At 46.5% G+C, this 17,687-nt stretch overlaps 1 protein-coding gene across 1 annotated transcript in view; it reads left to right on the top strand.

Annotated features, from left to right (window-relative positions):
* TENM4 (teneurin transmembrane protein 4) overlaps window positions 1-17,687 on the top strand; it is a 2,953,681-nt gene that overhangs the window by 2,645,221 nt on the left and 290,773 nt on the right. Inside the window, exon 21 of the mRNA XM_079930721.1 lies at window positions 13,873-14,082. Within this exon, the coding sequence (XP_079786847.1) occupies window positions 13,873-14,082 (210 nt within the window). The remainder of the gene's footprint in view (window positions 1-13,872; window positions 14,083-17,687) is intronic.

The following is a 17,687-nucleotide window of genomic DNA, read 5'->3' as shown; positions in this document are numbered from 1 at the left end:
CTCCCCTCCAGGAAGCAAGAAATCCCATTTGCCAGCAGGGATCAGACTCTGCTCGCCAAGGAGTAAGGGGAGATCTGAACTCCTGGGCTCAAAATATTGAACGTCTTTAGCTTCCAAACTACAAATTCTTCCCTCTCCAGATAAGCCTTTCTGGTTAAAAGAAACAGACCCAGCCAACCTCTTTCTTTTCCAATCCAGTGCCGTCCGTCAGGGTGCCTTTCCTTCCCCGGGGCAGCCTTGGAGATAGGGCTTTCCATTAGCTGGTTGTGTTGATTTCTCACTCCATTTCCGGCATCCAGTCCCCCACCATGGGGCCATTGACCTTGGTGTGGCGGCAGCGAAAGCCTGGGTACAGGGTCTAACCTACTTGCCTTCAATCCTGCGCCTCCTCTTGCAAACCGAGTGACTCCAGCCTTTCTGGAGCTCGTTTCCTGTGTCAGTAAAATGGGGATAATAGTACCTACCTCGCAGAGGTGTCACAAGGACAAAGTGTGATGACGTATGCAAAATCTCCTTTGATAAAAATGACCACCAGCTGAGGAAACCCCACGCCGGCAGGACAGGGTGGTACGGCAGGCAGAATATGGGCTCTGGACTCAGACCTGGACTTGGGATTTCCTACCTGTAGATCTTGAGTGAGTCACTTGGCCTCTCTGTGCCTCACCTTATTCATCGTCAAAACAAAGCTTCTATAGTATAAGCTCTACAAGGACAGTGTTATGAGTTGAATTGCACCCCCTCCAAAAAATAAAAGATATGTTCGAGTCCTAACCCCTAGTACCTCAGCATGTGACCTTATTTGGAAATAGTGGTCATTGCAGATGTAATTAGTCAAGGTGAGGTCATACTGGGGGAGAGTGGGCTCCTAATCCAGTATCACTGGTGTCCTTCTAAGAAGACAGCTATGTGAGGACAGAGACGGGTGGAGGGAGGAGGTCCTGTGACATGGAGGGCAGAGGTTGGCATGATCCAGTTGCAAGCCAGGGAACAGCAAGATGGCCAGCGGACCACGAGAAGCTAGGAAGAGGCAGAGAATGATTCCTCTGCAGGTGTCAGGGGAGCATGACTCTGCCAACACTTAAATTTTGGACTTCTAGCCTCTAGGACTGTGAAGCCATAAATTTCTGTTGTTTAAAGATAACTCAGTTTGTGGCACTTGGTTACAGCAGCCCAAAGAAACTTGCAGCTGCCCAAGACAGGCACTTCACACGATTCTGTTTCTCTTGGTGTCCCCAGCTCCTAGCGGAGAACTTGACATGGGGGTGGGGGACCTCAGTGATTTGTGGAGGGAGCGAGGGAGTGACGCTTGCTCTGAAGGGTATGTCGGAAACGTGTGTAAAGTGCTTAGCGCAGCACTCAGCGCACAGACAGCATTTGGTAGATGTTTATTCCCTTCCCTTCCCTTCCCATCTCCAAAGCTCCTTTCTGTACAGAGTATAGTTTGGGAGGAAAAAACAACCCCGTTTTGGGACTTCCCTTGTGATGCAGTGGTTAGGACTCTGCCTGCCGATGCAGGGGACACGGGTTCGAGTCCTGGTCCTGGAAGATCCCACGTGCCGCGGAGCAACTAAGCCCGTGCACCACAACTACTGAAGCCCACGCCGGTAGAACCCGTGCTCCCCAACAAGAGAAGCCACCGCAATGAGAAGCCCACGCACCACAAGGAAGAGTAACCCCAGCTCTCTGCAACTAGAGAAAGCCCACACGCAGCAACGAAGACCCAACGCAGCCAAAAAAAAAAAACAGCCCTGTTTTTCTTCCAGTTTTTGCCCCAAACCTCCTACAGGGCCCCTGGCTTTGAGAGCCTCTCTCTGGGGAAATTCAGTCATTGGGAGACCCAGCCGCTTGGGAGCAGGTTTAGGCCACCATCTCTTTACTTGTGCACTGTCTCCCCCTGACTGCTTTCCTTGATTTTTCACGATTTCCTGGAGTGGGAGTAGAGAAATTTCTGGAAAGCTTGGCCTTTACTACATTTGTGCTTTCCCAAAAAAGTTTCAAAAAGTTCTGTGGAAACCTGATGGGAAGGAGGCTTTGGCACAGTGAGTAAGCTCCAAGAAAGCTGTTTAGAATCAGGGCATTTATGGGAGGAAACTATTTAAGGAAAATTCTCTCACTATATGCTTACATTCACACCACAGGGCCTTCTGGTATTTTTTAAAACCTTTTGTTGAAATATAATGGATATTTGGAAAACTGCACAAACGGTAAATATACAATTCTGGCTTTATTTTACATGGAGGTTTTTTTTTTCCTGGTTAATCTTTGCCCAATTCATTGATTACACTAATCCTTGACCCTCATCTAAGACCCTGAAAGACAGAGTGAGTTTCTAGGAATAACTCTGGCTGTGGGCTCAGGTGGCTGGCCTGAGTTGGAATCCCAGCTCCACACTCACTAGCCCTGGGGCTTTGAGAAAATTAACTTCTTTAAACGTATAGTCCTGTTGCCATGGCTGATGAGAGATCAAGGAAGTAAACCCTTCATTCAGATTATATTAGCGGCACAAATATGGGCTTAGAGTCTGACAGAACAAGGCCCAGAACCCAGCCTTGTGCCCACCAGCTGGGTGACCCTGAAGAGTCTCTCTTTGAACCTCAGGTTCTGCATCTGTCATCTGGAGAGAGCCTAACACCTTCACAGGGGTGGGGGTGTGAGGGTTGGGTAAGATGATGTATATATAAAGCTTCCAAAGGGCTGCACACACAGTAGTTGCCCAGTTAATATCAGTGCCCTCCCCTCCTTCCAGCAACTGGGCCCTTTTTTCTCCCCAGCTCCCTATCTTTTGCCTCTTTAATGCCTCCACCCTTCCCGCAATGTCTGAGTAGAGGTGGGGCTTGGCAATCAGGTTGTGCTCTTCCTGTGTCTTAGGGCCTGGAATTTTGCAGCTGTGTAAGTTGAATCTGGGAGAGGGAACTATATATTGTGTGTGTGTGTATTTTTTTTAACCCAATGATTTTGGGAACAGCTGCTGGGAGGCACTTTCTTAATCAAATCTCACTGCAAAAATGCAAACTGAAGCCTTCCTGTTCAACAGAACACTCTGTGACCACAGAATGTTCGAGGCCCACCATAAATTTCAATGGCTCCTTGATCATGTTTGCCAGCAGATTTTGACAGACACAGATAATCCAGCTTGCCCTGTGCCTTCCCTCTCCCCGACATCCCACAGAAGGAGGCCTCCCCGTCAGGCTGATTTGAGCCTCCAGCGGCCTGGGTGGACCATCTTAAATCCCTTTAGGGCAGCTCTTGGAAAAGGTTAACAGCACCTGGGAGAAATCTGGGGTTGCAGCTGATAATCAGAGCTCCATGGGCCTCCCATTTCCCCTGCCCTGCCCCTCAGCACCTCCCTCACCACTCACCCGCCTCCACCGGCATCCCTGTCTCTCTCACATTAAATAATGCATTTGTTTCCTTCACCCATGAGACCGGGCTCCCCTCTAGGGGAAAGGCTGGTCTTAGCTCTTTGTCTCCAGTACCCAGTCAAGGCCTCACACGAAGAGCCTGCCTGAGTGTATAGCTAGGGCTGGTAATAAAGGGAAGCTGGGGAAGAGCTGCCACTGTTGAGCACTTACTGTATGCCAGGCCCATGCTAGGCCCCAGACACGCATGCTTTGATTATATACTCTTCACAGGACCCCTAGAAGGTAGGCCCAGATCCTGAAGATCCCAGAGCTCTAAAAGAGGAAGTAACCTACCCGAAACCACAATAACCAGTTTTAAATTCAGATCTTACTGCTGCCCCTCCCCTGGGTCGGAGTCCCACTTAGCCCCTTACCAGTTGTATGTCCCTGCACTAGTCCTATCGCCTCTCCTAGACTCAGTTTTTCTATCTGTAAAATGGGGGTAATGGTCATTACCTCACTTGGATATGGTAAGGATCAAATAAGATCATGGATGTGAACATTTTCTGTAAACTGTAGAGTAAATACAATTCACATGTGGCCATCGTTTTATTAGTAGCTCAGTAAGTTAAAGTAGATTCCAGTATGTACTGGGTACCCGCTATATATGAAGTCATTGTGTGGGCTGTGAACATGTGGAGATAAATAAAACCAGTCCCTGCCCTCAGGGAACTCACTAATAAGAACACGTATGCATAGTGGCCTTTGTTTGCAATATGCACGTCTGTGATCTGGCCCCCTGGCCACCTCTCAAGGTTCATTTCTCAGCACTCTCTTCCTTATACTCCTCCAGCTGTACTAGCTTCCTTGCTGTCTCTCAAATGAACTTGCTTCTACTGCCCGGACTTTGCAGTCGCTGGGCACTCTGCCTGGAAACCTCTTCCCCCAGATGTTTGTGTAGCTCACTCATTTACTTACTTCAGGTCTCTGCTTAAATGTCACCTCCTCAGAGAGGCCTTCCCTGACCACCTTACTTAAAACAACACACCCACCCCATCACGCCTAGCCTCTTATTGCATTAAACTTTTCTTCATAGCATCTCTCAGCACCTGATCTTGCTCTACATAGTTATTTGCTTACTTGTGTATTGATTTCCTCCTCCACTAGAATGTACGCCTCTGAGGGCGAGGCTCTGTCTTCCTTGCCTATCAGTGACGCTTACAACACTGCCTGGCGCAAGGTAGGCACAAAATAAATATTTGGTGAAAAAATCAATGCCTGCCACTCAATACTAAAAAAAGACAACTCAGTTTACAAACGGGCAAGTGATCTGAGTAGAGATTTCTCCAAAGAAGACATAAAAATGGCCAATAAGCACATGAGAAGATGCTCAACAGTTAGCCATTAGGAAATGCAACTCAAAAACCACAATGAGATGCCACTTCACACCCGCTAGGCTGGCTATAATCAAAAGGACAGACAATAACAAGTATTGGCAAGGATATGGAGAAATTGGAACCCTCAAACACGGCAGATGGGAACGTAAAATGGCGCAGCCACTTTGGAAAATGCTCCAGCAGTTCATCAAGAGGTCGAACACAGTTACCGTACAATCCAGCAATTCCACCCTTAGCCGTACACTGAGAGAAATGAAAGCATGTGTCCACACAAAAACTTGTACGCAAATGTTTGTAGCAGCATTATTTGGAAGAGCCAAAAAGTAGAGTTTCCATCAACTGAAGAATGGATAAATAAAATACAGTACATCTGCACCATGCAATGTCATTCAGCAATAAAATGAAATGTCATCCTGATCTGTGTTACAACATAGGTGAACCTTGAAAACATTATATTCAGTAAAAGAAGACAGTCACAAAAGAGCACATATTATATAATTCCATTTATATAAAATGTCCAGAATAGGCAAATCTGTAGAGACAGAAAGTAGATTAGTGATCGTCCAGGGCTGCAGAGCGTTGGAAGGAAATGGGGAGTGACTGTTAATGACTGTGTGATTTCTTTTTGGGGTGATGGAAATATTCTAAAATGTATTGTGATGGTTGCACTACTTTGAATATACTAAATGCCATTGAATCGTACACTTTACATGGGTGACTTGTATGGTATGTATTTATATCTCAAAGCTGTTATTACAAAAAAATCAGTGAATGTCCTCATTTAATATACCTGTATCAAACAAACCAGCAGGCAGCGGATGGGTCATCCTTGTTGGAAGACCAGAGAGACCTAAGTCACTCTTTATTCAGTGTTGATGTGGAAGGTACACCAGTCACTGGGCTTCCCCAGGTGGGCAGGTGAAAGCAGAGTTCCTTTCCTGGTGAATGCTTAAAAACAACAAAACCAAAAAAAAAACAACCTGGCCCTGAGCAACCTGTGAGGAGGAGAGCTGGAGATCAAATGAGCTGAGCCTGAGAAATTTACTGTGTCCTGTTTTCCAGAGACTATTTTCCCAACATAAGTCACAGAGACAGATGGCCCCAGACCTGCTTCTGAAAATAACCACTGTCGAGGAGAGGAGAGTTGACTTAGTGGGAGCTGCCCTGCTTGGGGAGTAAGACCCACAAAGATTTAATGGGCTGGAAAAGAAGGCGACTTTGGACCCAGGAGGCTGTGGTTCTGCCAGGCTCATCCCATGGGGGACACAAAGCAGAAGCTGCTGTCTTTGCTTCTTTCTGTGTGTGTGTTTTCTTCTTTTTAAAATAACTTTTAAAAAAAAATCTTATCACATTTGTTCCTTGAAAGAATTAGAAAATATAAAAAAATATAAAAAATAAATAAAATGTATTCATAATTCTACTGCCCTAAGGTAACAGGCATTAACATTTTTGTTAATTACACACACACACATACACTCAAACAAATGTCACAGTTATTTTTTATACAGTTTTGCCCCATGCTTTTTTAATATCCTATTTCCCAGGTCCTTAAACATTCTTTACAAACATGGCTTATAATGTCTACATATTAACATTCTACTGATATGCCTTAATTTACATAATTAGTCACTTTTTAACATAAAGGATGTTTTTCCTCTTTAACATTTTTTTTTAATTTTACTTTTGACTATTACAAACAATGTTGTGATGAATACCCTTATAAATAAATCTTCTGAAACGTCATAATTGTGTTCTAGGGTAAATTCCTAGCAGTGGAATTGCTCAATTAAAAGCTTTTCACATTTTAAAAATCAACTATATCAAATTATATTACCAATATCAGTGCATAGAATCTTGTTTGTATTTAAAACCAACATCTATTTTAGCACCTACTAGATGCCAGGTATTGTCACATTTATTATTTCATTTTCTCCTGAAGTTTTAAAAAATAATTTTTAAAAGTATAAAGATAACTATATATGCTCATTGTAGAGAATTTTGAAGACATTTTTTAAAAATTAAAAATTGCCCATATCAGTGATAACCATCGTTAAAGGTTTTTTTCAGCCAATCTTCTGTATAGGAATGCATTTATACAAATTCATTTAGTCTATAAATGTCTTATGAGCGCTCACTATACTGAAAGGACCTAACTTTTCATTATAAATGAAATCGTTTTTATCCTGCATTTTTTCCACAGTCTCCTTTAATCCTCAAAACAACCCCTTGAGGTATGTACTACTGTTACTCCTATCTTGTAGAATGTTGGACCACAAAAGAACCTTAGAGTATTCTGCTCCAACTCCCCAAGTGGGAATGTGAGGGCCAGAGAGGCCAGAGGCCCTGCCCATGCTGCCACAGCACACTGTTGACCTGCACCCAGATCTCTTGACCCCTAGTCTGTTGCAGCAAACTATAGCCTCTGATGTGGAACTGAATCTATATTGCCCTCAAATGGGGTGGCCATATAATTGTCCAAATCAGGACATCTTTAGAGTAAAGGCAGGGCACTACGATTAATCGTTGCAGGATAACAGATGTCAGTTGGGGCTCTCACTGGCAAAGCAGAACAAATGGTCCCTCTAGTGCTCTAGCTTCAGATTTCCAGCACTTTGAGATGCTTGCCACAGTGGATTTCAATCCATTTAAAATAACGGTGGGAACTGGTTCTGCAGACCTTTTCTAAGCTGAGACTCTGAGCCAGGCCAGGACACAGAGATGAGCAGCTGTGGTCCCTGTTGGGCAGGCTGGGCTGTTTAAGCTGCAGGCGTGGCCATCACTCACTGCCGTCAAAAGCAGGACATGCTATCCCTGCAGTGGAGTTCCTGGTCCTTCAGCAGCCTCAGACCTTCATATCGGAAGGAGATCCAAGTTTCCCTTAATGCCCCATCCTCTGCTCAGAACTGAATAAGGTTTTCCTTATTCAGTGGAGCAACTGGCTGCCCTGTTAAGAGGAAATAGATATGAGGTTGGCTCATGAGGAGAGAACGAATGCATTTGGTTTTAAGTGGAGGGGCTTGAGTATTTCTAGAAGGGAGACTGAAGAGATGAAACACAGTCAGACTTTGCGGGAAGGATGAATCCATCAGCTCAGGGTTCCATTGAGATGAGCTACCTCTTTAGGTCTACAGGTTTTGTTTTGGTATTTTCTAGGTATCATTTACTAAGTAATTGCCGTTTACTGGGCACTGTGCTAAGCATTTTATAACAAGCTTCTACAATGCAGGGCTGCCGGTTCGAAGGTTATTAGGAGGCTCTTCCCCTAACCCAAGGGGCTCCCTGCAGCATACAACTCGTGCTCTGGTTTCACAGCTAGGACTCACACTTCCCCACTGTGTGAGCAAGCCATGACTTTCCCCACTGGAGCCTAGATGGGGTCTCATGGAGATCAGTAAGGTTCCATTTGGGCGTTTAGATGGATTTCTCAGGACTGCTGAGAAAAGTGTAAAAAAGTGCATTTTGTTAATGGTCTTCTTTTCTTTGACAGAGTAATAAACTCCTCCATCAGCTAGCCCTTCACACTTTAGTCTCACGGTGTATTCCAAAGACAACTCAGAATCCAGAATGCTAGAGGCTCTTCCTTGAGCACCAGCTTGCCCTGGTTATAGGTTACGTCTCAGACGCTAAGGAAAGCTACCATCAATGCACACAAAGGTGTGAGGGACTGAAATCGCTCTTTCTGTAGATCTCAGGACTCCCTTGTCATGTGCTCCTTTCATATATCCTGTCTGTCTCCCTAACACTTTTCCTCTTATATGATGTCAGTAAGCGATGCATATTGATAAAGGTGTCATTGGCAGGCTTGCAGATCCGTCATTATTTATTCCCCAAAATCACCCTGTTCTTACTTTCAAAGACCTACAGCTGGAGGGATGGCAGAGGGAATCCATGTTGGTTGAGCCCTCACCTTGAGACTCCCAGGCTCCTTGCAAGTGTACTCTCAGCCTCCCCTCAAAAGCTCTTTGCAGTGGCTTTTTTTTTTTTTTTTTTTTTTTGGTACGCAGGCCTCTCACTGTTGTGGCCTCTCCCGTTGCGGAGCACAGGCTCCGGATGTGCAGGCTCAGCGGCCATGGCTCACGGGCCCAGCCGCTCCGCAGCATGTGGGATCTTCCCGGACCGGGGCACGAACCCGCGTCCCCTGCATCGGCAGGCGGACTCTCAACCACTGCGCCACCAGGGAAGTCCCCAGGGCTGATAAATTTAATTCACACCCCTCAGTGGACACAGCACTGCAGTGCGGGTTCTCACCCAGGTCCTGTGACCACAGGCAAATGTAGGCCTCTACTTCTTGACCTCGGAAATGGGGATGGATTTTCCAGTGCATTGTTTTTGTGAGGAAGAGATCTTGTAAAGCACCTGGCCCCGTTCCTGGCCTCCAGAAGGGGTTCTGCAAATGTTTATTCTCCCAGCCCCACCCCTCGACCACAGGGGTGTCTGCACTCTCTCACTTTGTTTTTTTTTTTTCTTTCTCCACCCTTATCCACTATAAGCTCGAGCTAGGCTCAGAGAGACCTCCTCTCAGGAAACTTGCATGGCTCCCCTCTGCCCTTCACTGGCCGCCTTGGTTGTTGAGGTGAGACATTCCAGTCATCCCATCTCATTTTGACACAGTGGAAAATTCTACAATACCAGGTTCCCTTCAGGTGATGAACAGGATACATAGAAAGGCAACCCCAAACCCCAATTTCCTAATCCCATGGCATGGGGCGTCCTTTTTTGCCTACAGGAACCTGCAACTGGGCCCCACCTGAAAAGCAAGCCCAGATCATGTGGACTTTGAACATCCTGGCTGAGCTGAGCCAATTAGAAAGGAGATCTGGGTGGCTGAGCAGATGCCTTAAGTTTCAAGAGCAGATCCTTCTAAAGTACAGCTCTGGTCTTGTCACATTCCTGCTTTAAAAACTTGCGTAACTCCCCAGTTATGGTCTGATTCCCTTTTCCTTGTGTTCAAGGCCTAAACCTGCTACTCAGAGACTCATTTCCCACTTCTCTCTTTACATAGACCTTTTGTGCTATAATCAAGGCCCTCCTCTTCCCTCCTACCTTCCTTCCATCCTTTCTTCATTTAACAAATATTTATAGTGCTTTCTATGTACCAGACACTGTGCTGGGCACTGGAGAATGTGGTAATGGACAAGCCAATCAGGCTAGTGGGTGGCCACAGACAAGTATACACTGCAGTGTGGGAAGTGTTGCAACAGGGAAAGTACAGGGAGCTGCGGGAGCCCCCAGAGGGGCGCCAAACCCAACCTCAGGCTTGAGGCATCATGGAAGACTCCCTGGAGGGGATGACCGTGAGGTTAAGCTCAGAGGCTGAGTGGGGGCGAGTGAGACACACAGGGTGGTAGTGATGAGAAGCGGGGGGAACAGGAAAGGAAACACTCAAAAGGGACAGCGTGTGCAAAAGCTCAGAGGCAAAACTTCGTAGTTGTGCTCCAGGGGGCGCCATTCAGATAGATTCAATGCCCGTGGTGCCCTGAAGTTGTGCAAGTCGGTGAACCTGAGCTGAAGAGGGAGCAGTGAGTGCGTGAAAATGAGGGCAGGCCAGCAAGCTTCAGCACCCTTGGTGAGAAGTTAATAACGGTAACACATGAGACTTGAGAGGTAAAGTGATAGTGGGCAGGTTGCTTGAGACCAGGTGAAGGATGAGGGCCTGAGGCGGAGTATTCCTCTCTCTGCCGTGGATGCTCCAGACCCCATCTCTTTACCTCTTCCCAGTGGAATCCTCTATGGCTCCAGAAAGCCTTCCTTGGTTCCTCCAATTGAAGTGAGGTCCCCACCTCCATCCCGTTCTGACAGGTCCCCCCTCTGCCTTGCTTACAGCTGCATGTGACACTCTCCCTCCCCTTCCACCAGCTCCTTGGGGGCTGCGCCTCTCACAGTTTATATATCCCTCACCTTCTAGCCTGCTCGGTGGGTGTTTAGGAAATGTTTCTGGAATGAAACAGTGTTCACCATACTTCTACGGTCGCACGCTGCTCTTAAAAGAAAAGGTAAAGAAACGTAGGGCCCCTCACTTTATATATACATATTTATGCATACTAATATCTAAAGTTCATTAGGTGTTTACTGGCTGCCACACTGTTCTCAAGACGTTGCTTGTTTTAACTCCTTTAGTCATCAGAGCAACTCTGTAACGTAGGTATTCTTTTTTATTTTTTGATCTCCATTACATAGATGAGGAAATTGAGTCACAAAGGATGAATTAACTTGCCCAAGGTCACTACTATGGAACTAGCAAGTAGTGCAACTAGAATTCAAATGTAGGGTCTGGTTCCAGAGCCCATTCTTTTAATACAACCTGCCCTGCTTCTGTAGATGCCGAATTGATACAGCAGTGCATTTTATTACATGTATTTTGAGACAAATGCATTACATATATTATAAAACATATACAAAATAGATATTAGAAAAGGGTGACATAAAAGATAAATACTTCTAGAATTTTCTTGCACCCAGGAGATGGTTTTGTGCCCCCACCTGGGGACCACTTAAATTAAAAGATGCTGATGAATAAGAGGAAGGAAATTAACATGTGTCCAGTAGTTTCTGTACATCACAGAAACCTTGTGGGTCATGGTGCGCCTACCAAGGGTCTGGCACCTTGTTAGGTCCTTTGAATGTTAAGTTATGAATATTCAGAACAACCCCAAAGGCCCAGGGTGAGGCCTGGAGAATGGATGGAAGGGAGAGGAAACAGGCGTGAGGAGTGGGAGGGACTGTGCTGTTCTTAGCCCAGGGTCTCTGAAGTTTGTGATGGAACAATTTACTTAGTTCGGGAACTATTTATTTCATAAAGCTTGACAGATCTACTCAGGAAGAGGCTGTAACAAGTACCCTGGAACAACATATCATGTTTCTTAACCTTTGTGTGAAATTCTAACAGCTCAGCATCGTATGGTACTGGTTATTTCAAGCTCATCAGAAGCTCTGACTGGAGATTAGAAGGTGTCTTTGGTTAATAAAAGATGAGGAAATGAATGTATAATTGCTTAATAAATGCAGCCTGGCGGACAAAAATCTTCCCAATACTGGGACTGTAGAGGAAGGGAAATCTTAAATGGGGTTCTTCGTGGGGTGCTTTCATTCAATTTAATAAACATTTGGTAAGCACTGACCCTGGGATTCTGCTTCCTCAGGCATACTGTGTGCTGGTGTAGTATAGTATCTTTAGTTCTTATAATAACTTTATAAAAGGGGAGGAGTTCCCAACTGATAAATCAGGAACTGGAAGAAATCTACGCAAGATCATACAGCCAGTAGGAGGCTATGGTGTGATGCAAACCCCAATTCTGTTGAACTCCAAAGCCCACTCCAAGAATGTACTGTGTCCCAAGAATGTGCCCTATGCTTTTATACAGGAGAGAACGACAGACAACTACAAATGCAGCAGGGCAAATATGATAACAGAACTAAAAAAAGGTTAGTTCAGAGAAAGGAATGATCATCCCTGTAGTGCCGTGTGGTAAGTGGTGTCAGGGAAGGCTCTCCCTAGGGTGAACTGGAAACACTGGTTGGGACGATTTTAAGGTAAATCACAGCCCAGATTTTTAGGTAAACCAAAACGCGGATGGAAAAGCTACCCCGAGACAGTACCGTGATCGTGGATCCCTGCCGCCTCACTTGCTCTTACTGAATTTTTAATATGAACCAACCAAATGGCACACACAGCAACTCTGTAAAATGTTGTCACACGTGGTTGGGCTCAAGGGTTGACATGAGAGTCACGGAACCTGCAAAATCCTGCAAGATATGGTGACTGAACTGAGTGAGCTTCTCTTGGTAGACAGACCACAAAAAGCTTTTTTGTTTTGTTTTGCTTTTTTTCAACAATCAGCAGCTCTATTTGCCACCTGCCGCATAGAGCTCTACCAAATCTTATGATGACATGTCTGGGCCGCCTTATGTTTCTTAAGTTTTGGCCTCTGAAAAACTGGATGGATCTGATTATGTTTTAAACCTTCTATCAGTCAAGGTGGGAAAAAAGACATAGCCCTTGCTGTCAAGTGGATGCGTTGTCTTGTACTGTATACTTTTATGTGTCTGTGCTTGTGTTCCCTCTCTTGTAGATGATGTTCTGCACATGCCTAAAGCCCAGACACAGATAGGACCGCAAATTGTTGCCCCCAAAGGTCTTGTCCCTGACCAGCCATCACCTCCTCCTTTTGAAGAGTTGGGAGTGTGCTCACAAAACTATAGAAAGCTGGGATTTTTAGAATCATGGAACCCTGACATGTTAGAAACTTGCAGTCAAACATCCTAACTTAGTGCATCTTGGAATTCACAGTGTTAGTGTCCTAAATAGTATACGGTTTTTTCATCTGAGACTGTCAGAACTTAAGAATCCTAGTCTGCTGAGACTACTAAGAATCCCAGTCTGTTAGGCACCTAGAATTCATCTCTTCAGCAAATATTTATATAGTGCCTACTGTGTGCCAGGTACTATGCTAGATTCTGGGGATACAGAAGTGAAAAAGACTGCTAGATTTCTTGCTCTCTTAAGAAGTTTGCAGAGAATGTCAGGACTTAAAAAATCTTAAAATGTCAGATTCTTAGAAAAGTAAAAGATGAGTGTGTTGAAATCCTGGAATGCCAGCGGTGGCGGGGGCTCTGGATCATTCTCTCCAGCTCCCTCTACCTTTTATGAGGCCCAGAGCCTGTTCCTCACCAATAAGAACATTATTTCAGTTAGGTGACATCACAGAATGGCCAGCTTGCAGGGGCTCAGCGATCACCCAGTGCGGCTGCTCATTTTACCAGCAAGGCCACTGAAGCTCAGAGGCGGGCAGCTGTTTGATAGATGACACGGCCCCACCAGGACTAGACCCCAGATTTTCAGACCTCTCTCAGAGAACAGGCAAAGCAGGAAGGGCTTCCCAAGTGTTTTCGAGGGACGCCTTCTTTGCAAGCATGCAGACTTCTGCAGGAGGCCAGCTCTTCAGAAGGAGTTTGCACCAACTTTAAGGAGGCATCAGGCCCGCCCCCGGGCCACGTGTGCAGTAGATCGCCCTGTGTTGGGAACCCCCTCCCCCTGTTGATGCGTGTTTTATTTTGCTCCCTCCCCCTCCACGTGTGCCTCAAAACCAATTTTCATTATTTTTTTTTCTGTCTGTGTTTGTGTTTGTGGTTCGCAGGTGCTCCCTTGCATTGTTCATCCGCTTCATCAACCCCTATTGAGCAGTCCCCCTCCCCGCCCCCTTCCCCTCCGGCCAATGAGAGCCAGAGGCGGTTGCTAGGCAACGGTGTGGCCCAGCCAACCCCGGACTCAGACTCTGAGGAAGAGTTTGTCCCTAATTCATTCTTAGTTAAAAGTGGCTCCGCCAGCCTGGGGGTCGCGGCAAACGGTAAGTCCCTCTCTCTTTCTAACTTCTGTGGGTTTGGTTTTTCCTTTCGTTGGCGATGCTGATAAATCGGTCCGCTTGGGCTGCTTGCAGGGGCGGAAGGGCCTGGCGCACGGGGGGGCTCAGGGTTCTCGGGGACCTGGGGGGCTCGGTGGGCTCGGGCAGCCCCGCTACTGCCTGGTTGCGCTGCTGAGGTGTGCGGGGGGTGGAGGGCTCCTGTTCCCACCCCCATGACAGACGTCTGGCAGACATAGCTGCAGGGGTAGAGATGCACAGACAGACACAAGGAGACAGAAAGATCAGGTGGAGCCTGAGTAAGACAAAGGTACTGAGACAAAGATAGACACCAGAAAAGAAAAGAAAAGGATGGTTACAATGAACATAGCACCGACTGACTACTTACTATGTGCCAGGGACTGTGCCAGCCACTGTCACGTGTTGCTTTATTGGATCTTCCTCAGAACCCTGCCTAAGAGACCAGTATGATAGTTTCCCCACTGACCATGAGAAAGCTGAGAGAAAGGCTCCTGGCTCTGGAAGTTCTTGGACTTTCTCACTGCCCAGAGACGGGGCCCCTGGAGACCCAGGCAGCTGCAGAGCTGAATGCTGACTGCAGAGAGAGCCACTGGGCTTAAGCATGGATCTGCCCATAATCACACGCCTCTTCTAAGCTCTGCCCCCCTGACTCTCTTAAGGAGAAGAGGTGTGTGTGTTGGGGGGCGGGGGGCAGTACGATGCAATAGCTCCAAACTCCAGGTTGACCAGGAGCCAACAGACACAGGGTTTAGCCCCTGGTCAGGTGCTGTGTGACCTGGGCCAAGGTGCTTACCGTCTCTGTGTCTAGCAGTGGCCAGTCCACTTCTTTGCAAGAATTCAAAGCCTGGAGGAGATTCAAGCCTACAAGAGCGTGGGGTGATATATGTGATGTAACTTGGAATCTCCCTAGTGGCCCATGATTTCCTGATTATCGAAGAAGAGGAAAGGAAATGAGACTTTCCTCACTTAATATTGTAGGTTGCTTGTTGATTTTGCAAACATTTATTCATAAGTGCCTGTGTGGCACTAAATTTCAGGCCAAGTTCTGGAGAAGGAGGCAGAGATTCAGAGAGATAGGAGGCAGGATCCACGGGCTCTGCAGTCAGACATCTTTGCATTAAATATAAGCTTTATTGCTGTGGGACTTTGGATAGGGCACATTGCCTCTAAGCTTGTTTCCTTAAGCAAGTATAACATGGGCAGTATGATACCCAGCTCATGATGAAGGCTCATCACAGGGCCTGGGATAGAGAAGGAGTTTAGTAAAGGTTAGTCATGGTCACAGTCACCACCCACCTCCCTCCAGGGAATTTATAGAGAGCCTCTATATGAAAGCTCCCACCATCCTGCTTGACACTTAATAATGCTCAGAGAATGTCAGACTTCTTTTCTCTTGGGAGAAAAGGTGATAAGGGAGATAGGAAACTGGTGTGGAGGGGAATGAGGAGAAGAGCCTCCAAGGCGCCTGAGGAAATCAGGAAATGCTTCCTGGAGGAGGCGTTCACTGGATCTGAAAGAATTAGTAGGGTGTGCCAGGTAGAGATAACCAAGGGCTTTAATAACCCAGGACATTCTGGGCAGAGAGAAAACATGGACAAAGGACCCAGAGTGGGGAGCTGGTGGGATCCTGCCCCCAGCTCTTTTACACCTAGGAACCTGGACAGAAAATAGGCATTAACCATGGAAGGGTGTAGAAGGCCACATGGTAAGTGACCTGAGCTCCTCTGGGTACTGAGCTGAGGCCCTCCAGGCATCACCCCATCCCCCATGACAAAGAAAGGTGTTTTATCCCCAGCTCCCTCCCCTAATCAGGAACTCTCCCAGCCTCTGTCCTCTTTGAAACTCAGGGAGGAGGTCTTTGGCCTTGATGGTTCTCTTCTTTTTCATTTTATTTATTTATTTATTTATTTTTGGCTGTGTTGAGTCTTCGTTGCTGCACGCGGGCTTTCTCTGGTTGCAGGAAGCGGGGGCTACTCTGTTGTGGTGCGCGGGCTTCTCATTGCCGTGGTTTCTCTCCTTGCGGAACACAGGCTCTAGGCATGCAGGCTTCAGTAGGTGTGGCACATGGGCTCAGTAGTTGTGGCTCATGGGCTCTAGAGCACAGGCTTAGTAGTTGTGGTGCATGGGCTTAGTTGCTCCACGGCATGTGGGATCTTCCTGGACCAGGGATCGAACCCGTGTCCCCTGCATTGGCAGGCGGATTCTCAACCACTGCGCCGCCAGGGAAGTCCCTATTTTTTTTTAATTAATTTGTATTGGAGTATAGTTGCTTTACAATGTTGTGTTAGTTTCTGATGTACAGCAAAATGAATCAGTTATACATATACGTATATCCCCTCTTTTTTTGGATTTCCCTCCCATTTAGATCACCACAGAGCATTGAGTAGAGTTCCCTGTACTATACAGTATGTTCTTATTAGTTACCTATTTTATACATAGTATCAATAGTGTATATGTGTCAATCCCAATCTCCTAATTCCTCCCACCGCCTCCCCCGCCTTTCCCCCTTGGTATCCATACTTTTGTTCTCTACATCTGTGTCTCTCTTCTGACAGGATCTTTTCTTTTTTAATATTTACTTATTTTATTTATTTATTTATTTGGTTGTGCCAGGTCTTAGTTGCGGCAGGCAGGCTCCTTAGTTGCGGCAGGCAGGCTCCTTATTTGCAGCAGGCGGGTTCCTTAGTTGCAGCTTGCCGGCTCCTTAGTTGTGGCATGCGAACTCTTAGTTGCGGCATACATGTGGGATCTAGTTCCCTGACCAGGGATGGAACCCGGGCCCCCTGCATTGGGAGCGCAGAGTCTTAACCACTGTACCACCAGGGAAGTCTCTATGACAGGATCTTGAGCCCTGCATTATCTGTGACCAGAAAGCAAACCATCCTCCAGGGCCTTCTCCCTCTGTGCTCCTGAGCGTGGCATTGTCCTTTTGGTGGGTCAGTGTCATTGCTCCTCTAGAGCTTTTAGCTGCCCATGTTTTAAAGTATGCAGAGAAATAGGAACCTGCAATGGGTTCCAGGCCCAGCTCTGTAGCTCACTGGCTATTTGTCCTTGGCCAATCACTGTCCCTCTTCAGGCCTCTGTTTCCCCATCTTGCCAATGATGGAGCAATTTCTAAGGTACTCTGATTTTCCTAGTGTTGTGTGATGCTGACAGGTGTGTCAGCCAGTAACCTTCTTAAGATTTACTTGGAAAAAATATATATATATATAGTGATATTCTTTGTTCATTGCTAAGTAAATAAGCCTTGTAGGTAAAAGAGAAGGCAGGAGATGAAAGTCCTTAATCTCTCCCTTCGCTAATTAACTGAATAAGAGCAATCACGTTGTTGCAAGTTCTGCAGCCAATTGATGGCATTACTGCACTATTGATGTGCAGGGAAGATGGGGGGACTTTGGCCTATAGCTGTCTGCTCAGCTACACTCCTCTGTACCCCTGCTCCCCAGGGGACCTAGAGGCACTTCAGAGTCCTTCCCTGGAGCCTTGCTCTGAGTGTGTCACTCCAAAGGTTGGTAATAAATGTGTCCCACGCCTGAAGGGAGAGTCTGGGTCCTTAGTGATCTGCTGCTCTG

The sequence above is a fragment of the Stenella coeruleoalba genome (genome assembly GCF_951394435.1).
Source record: "Stenella coeruleoalba genome assembly, chromosome: 8".
In the NCBI taxonomy this organism is placed as follows: Eukaryota; Metazoa; Chordata; class Mammalia; order Artiodactyla; family Delphinidae; genus Stenella; species Stenella coeruleoalba.
This window is presented reverse-complemented; position numbering and strand designations above follow the sequence as displayed.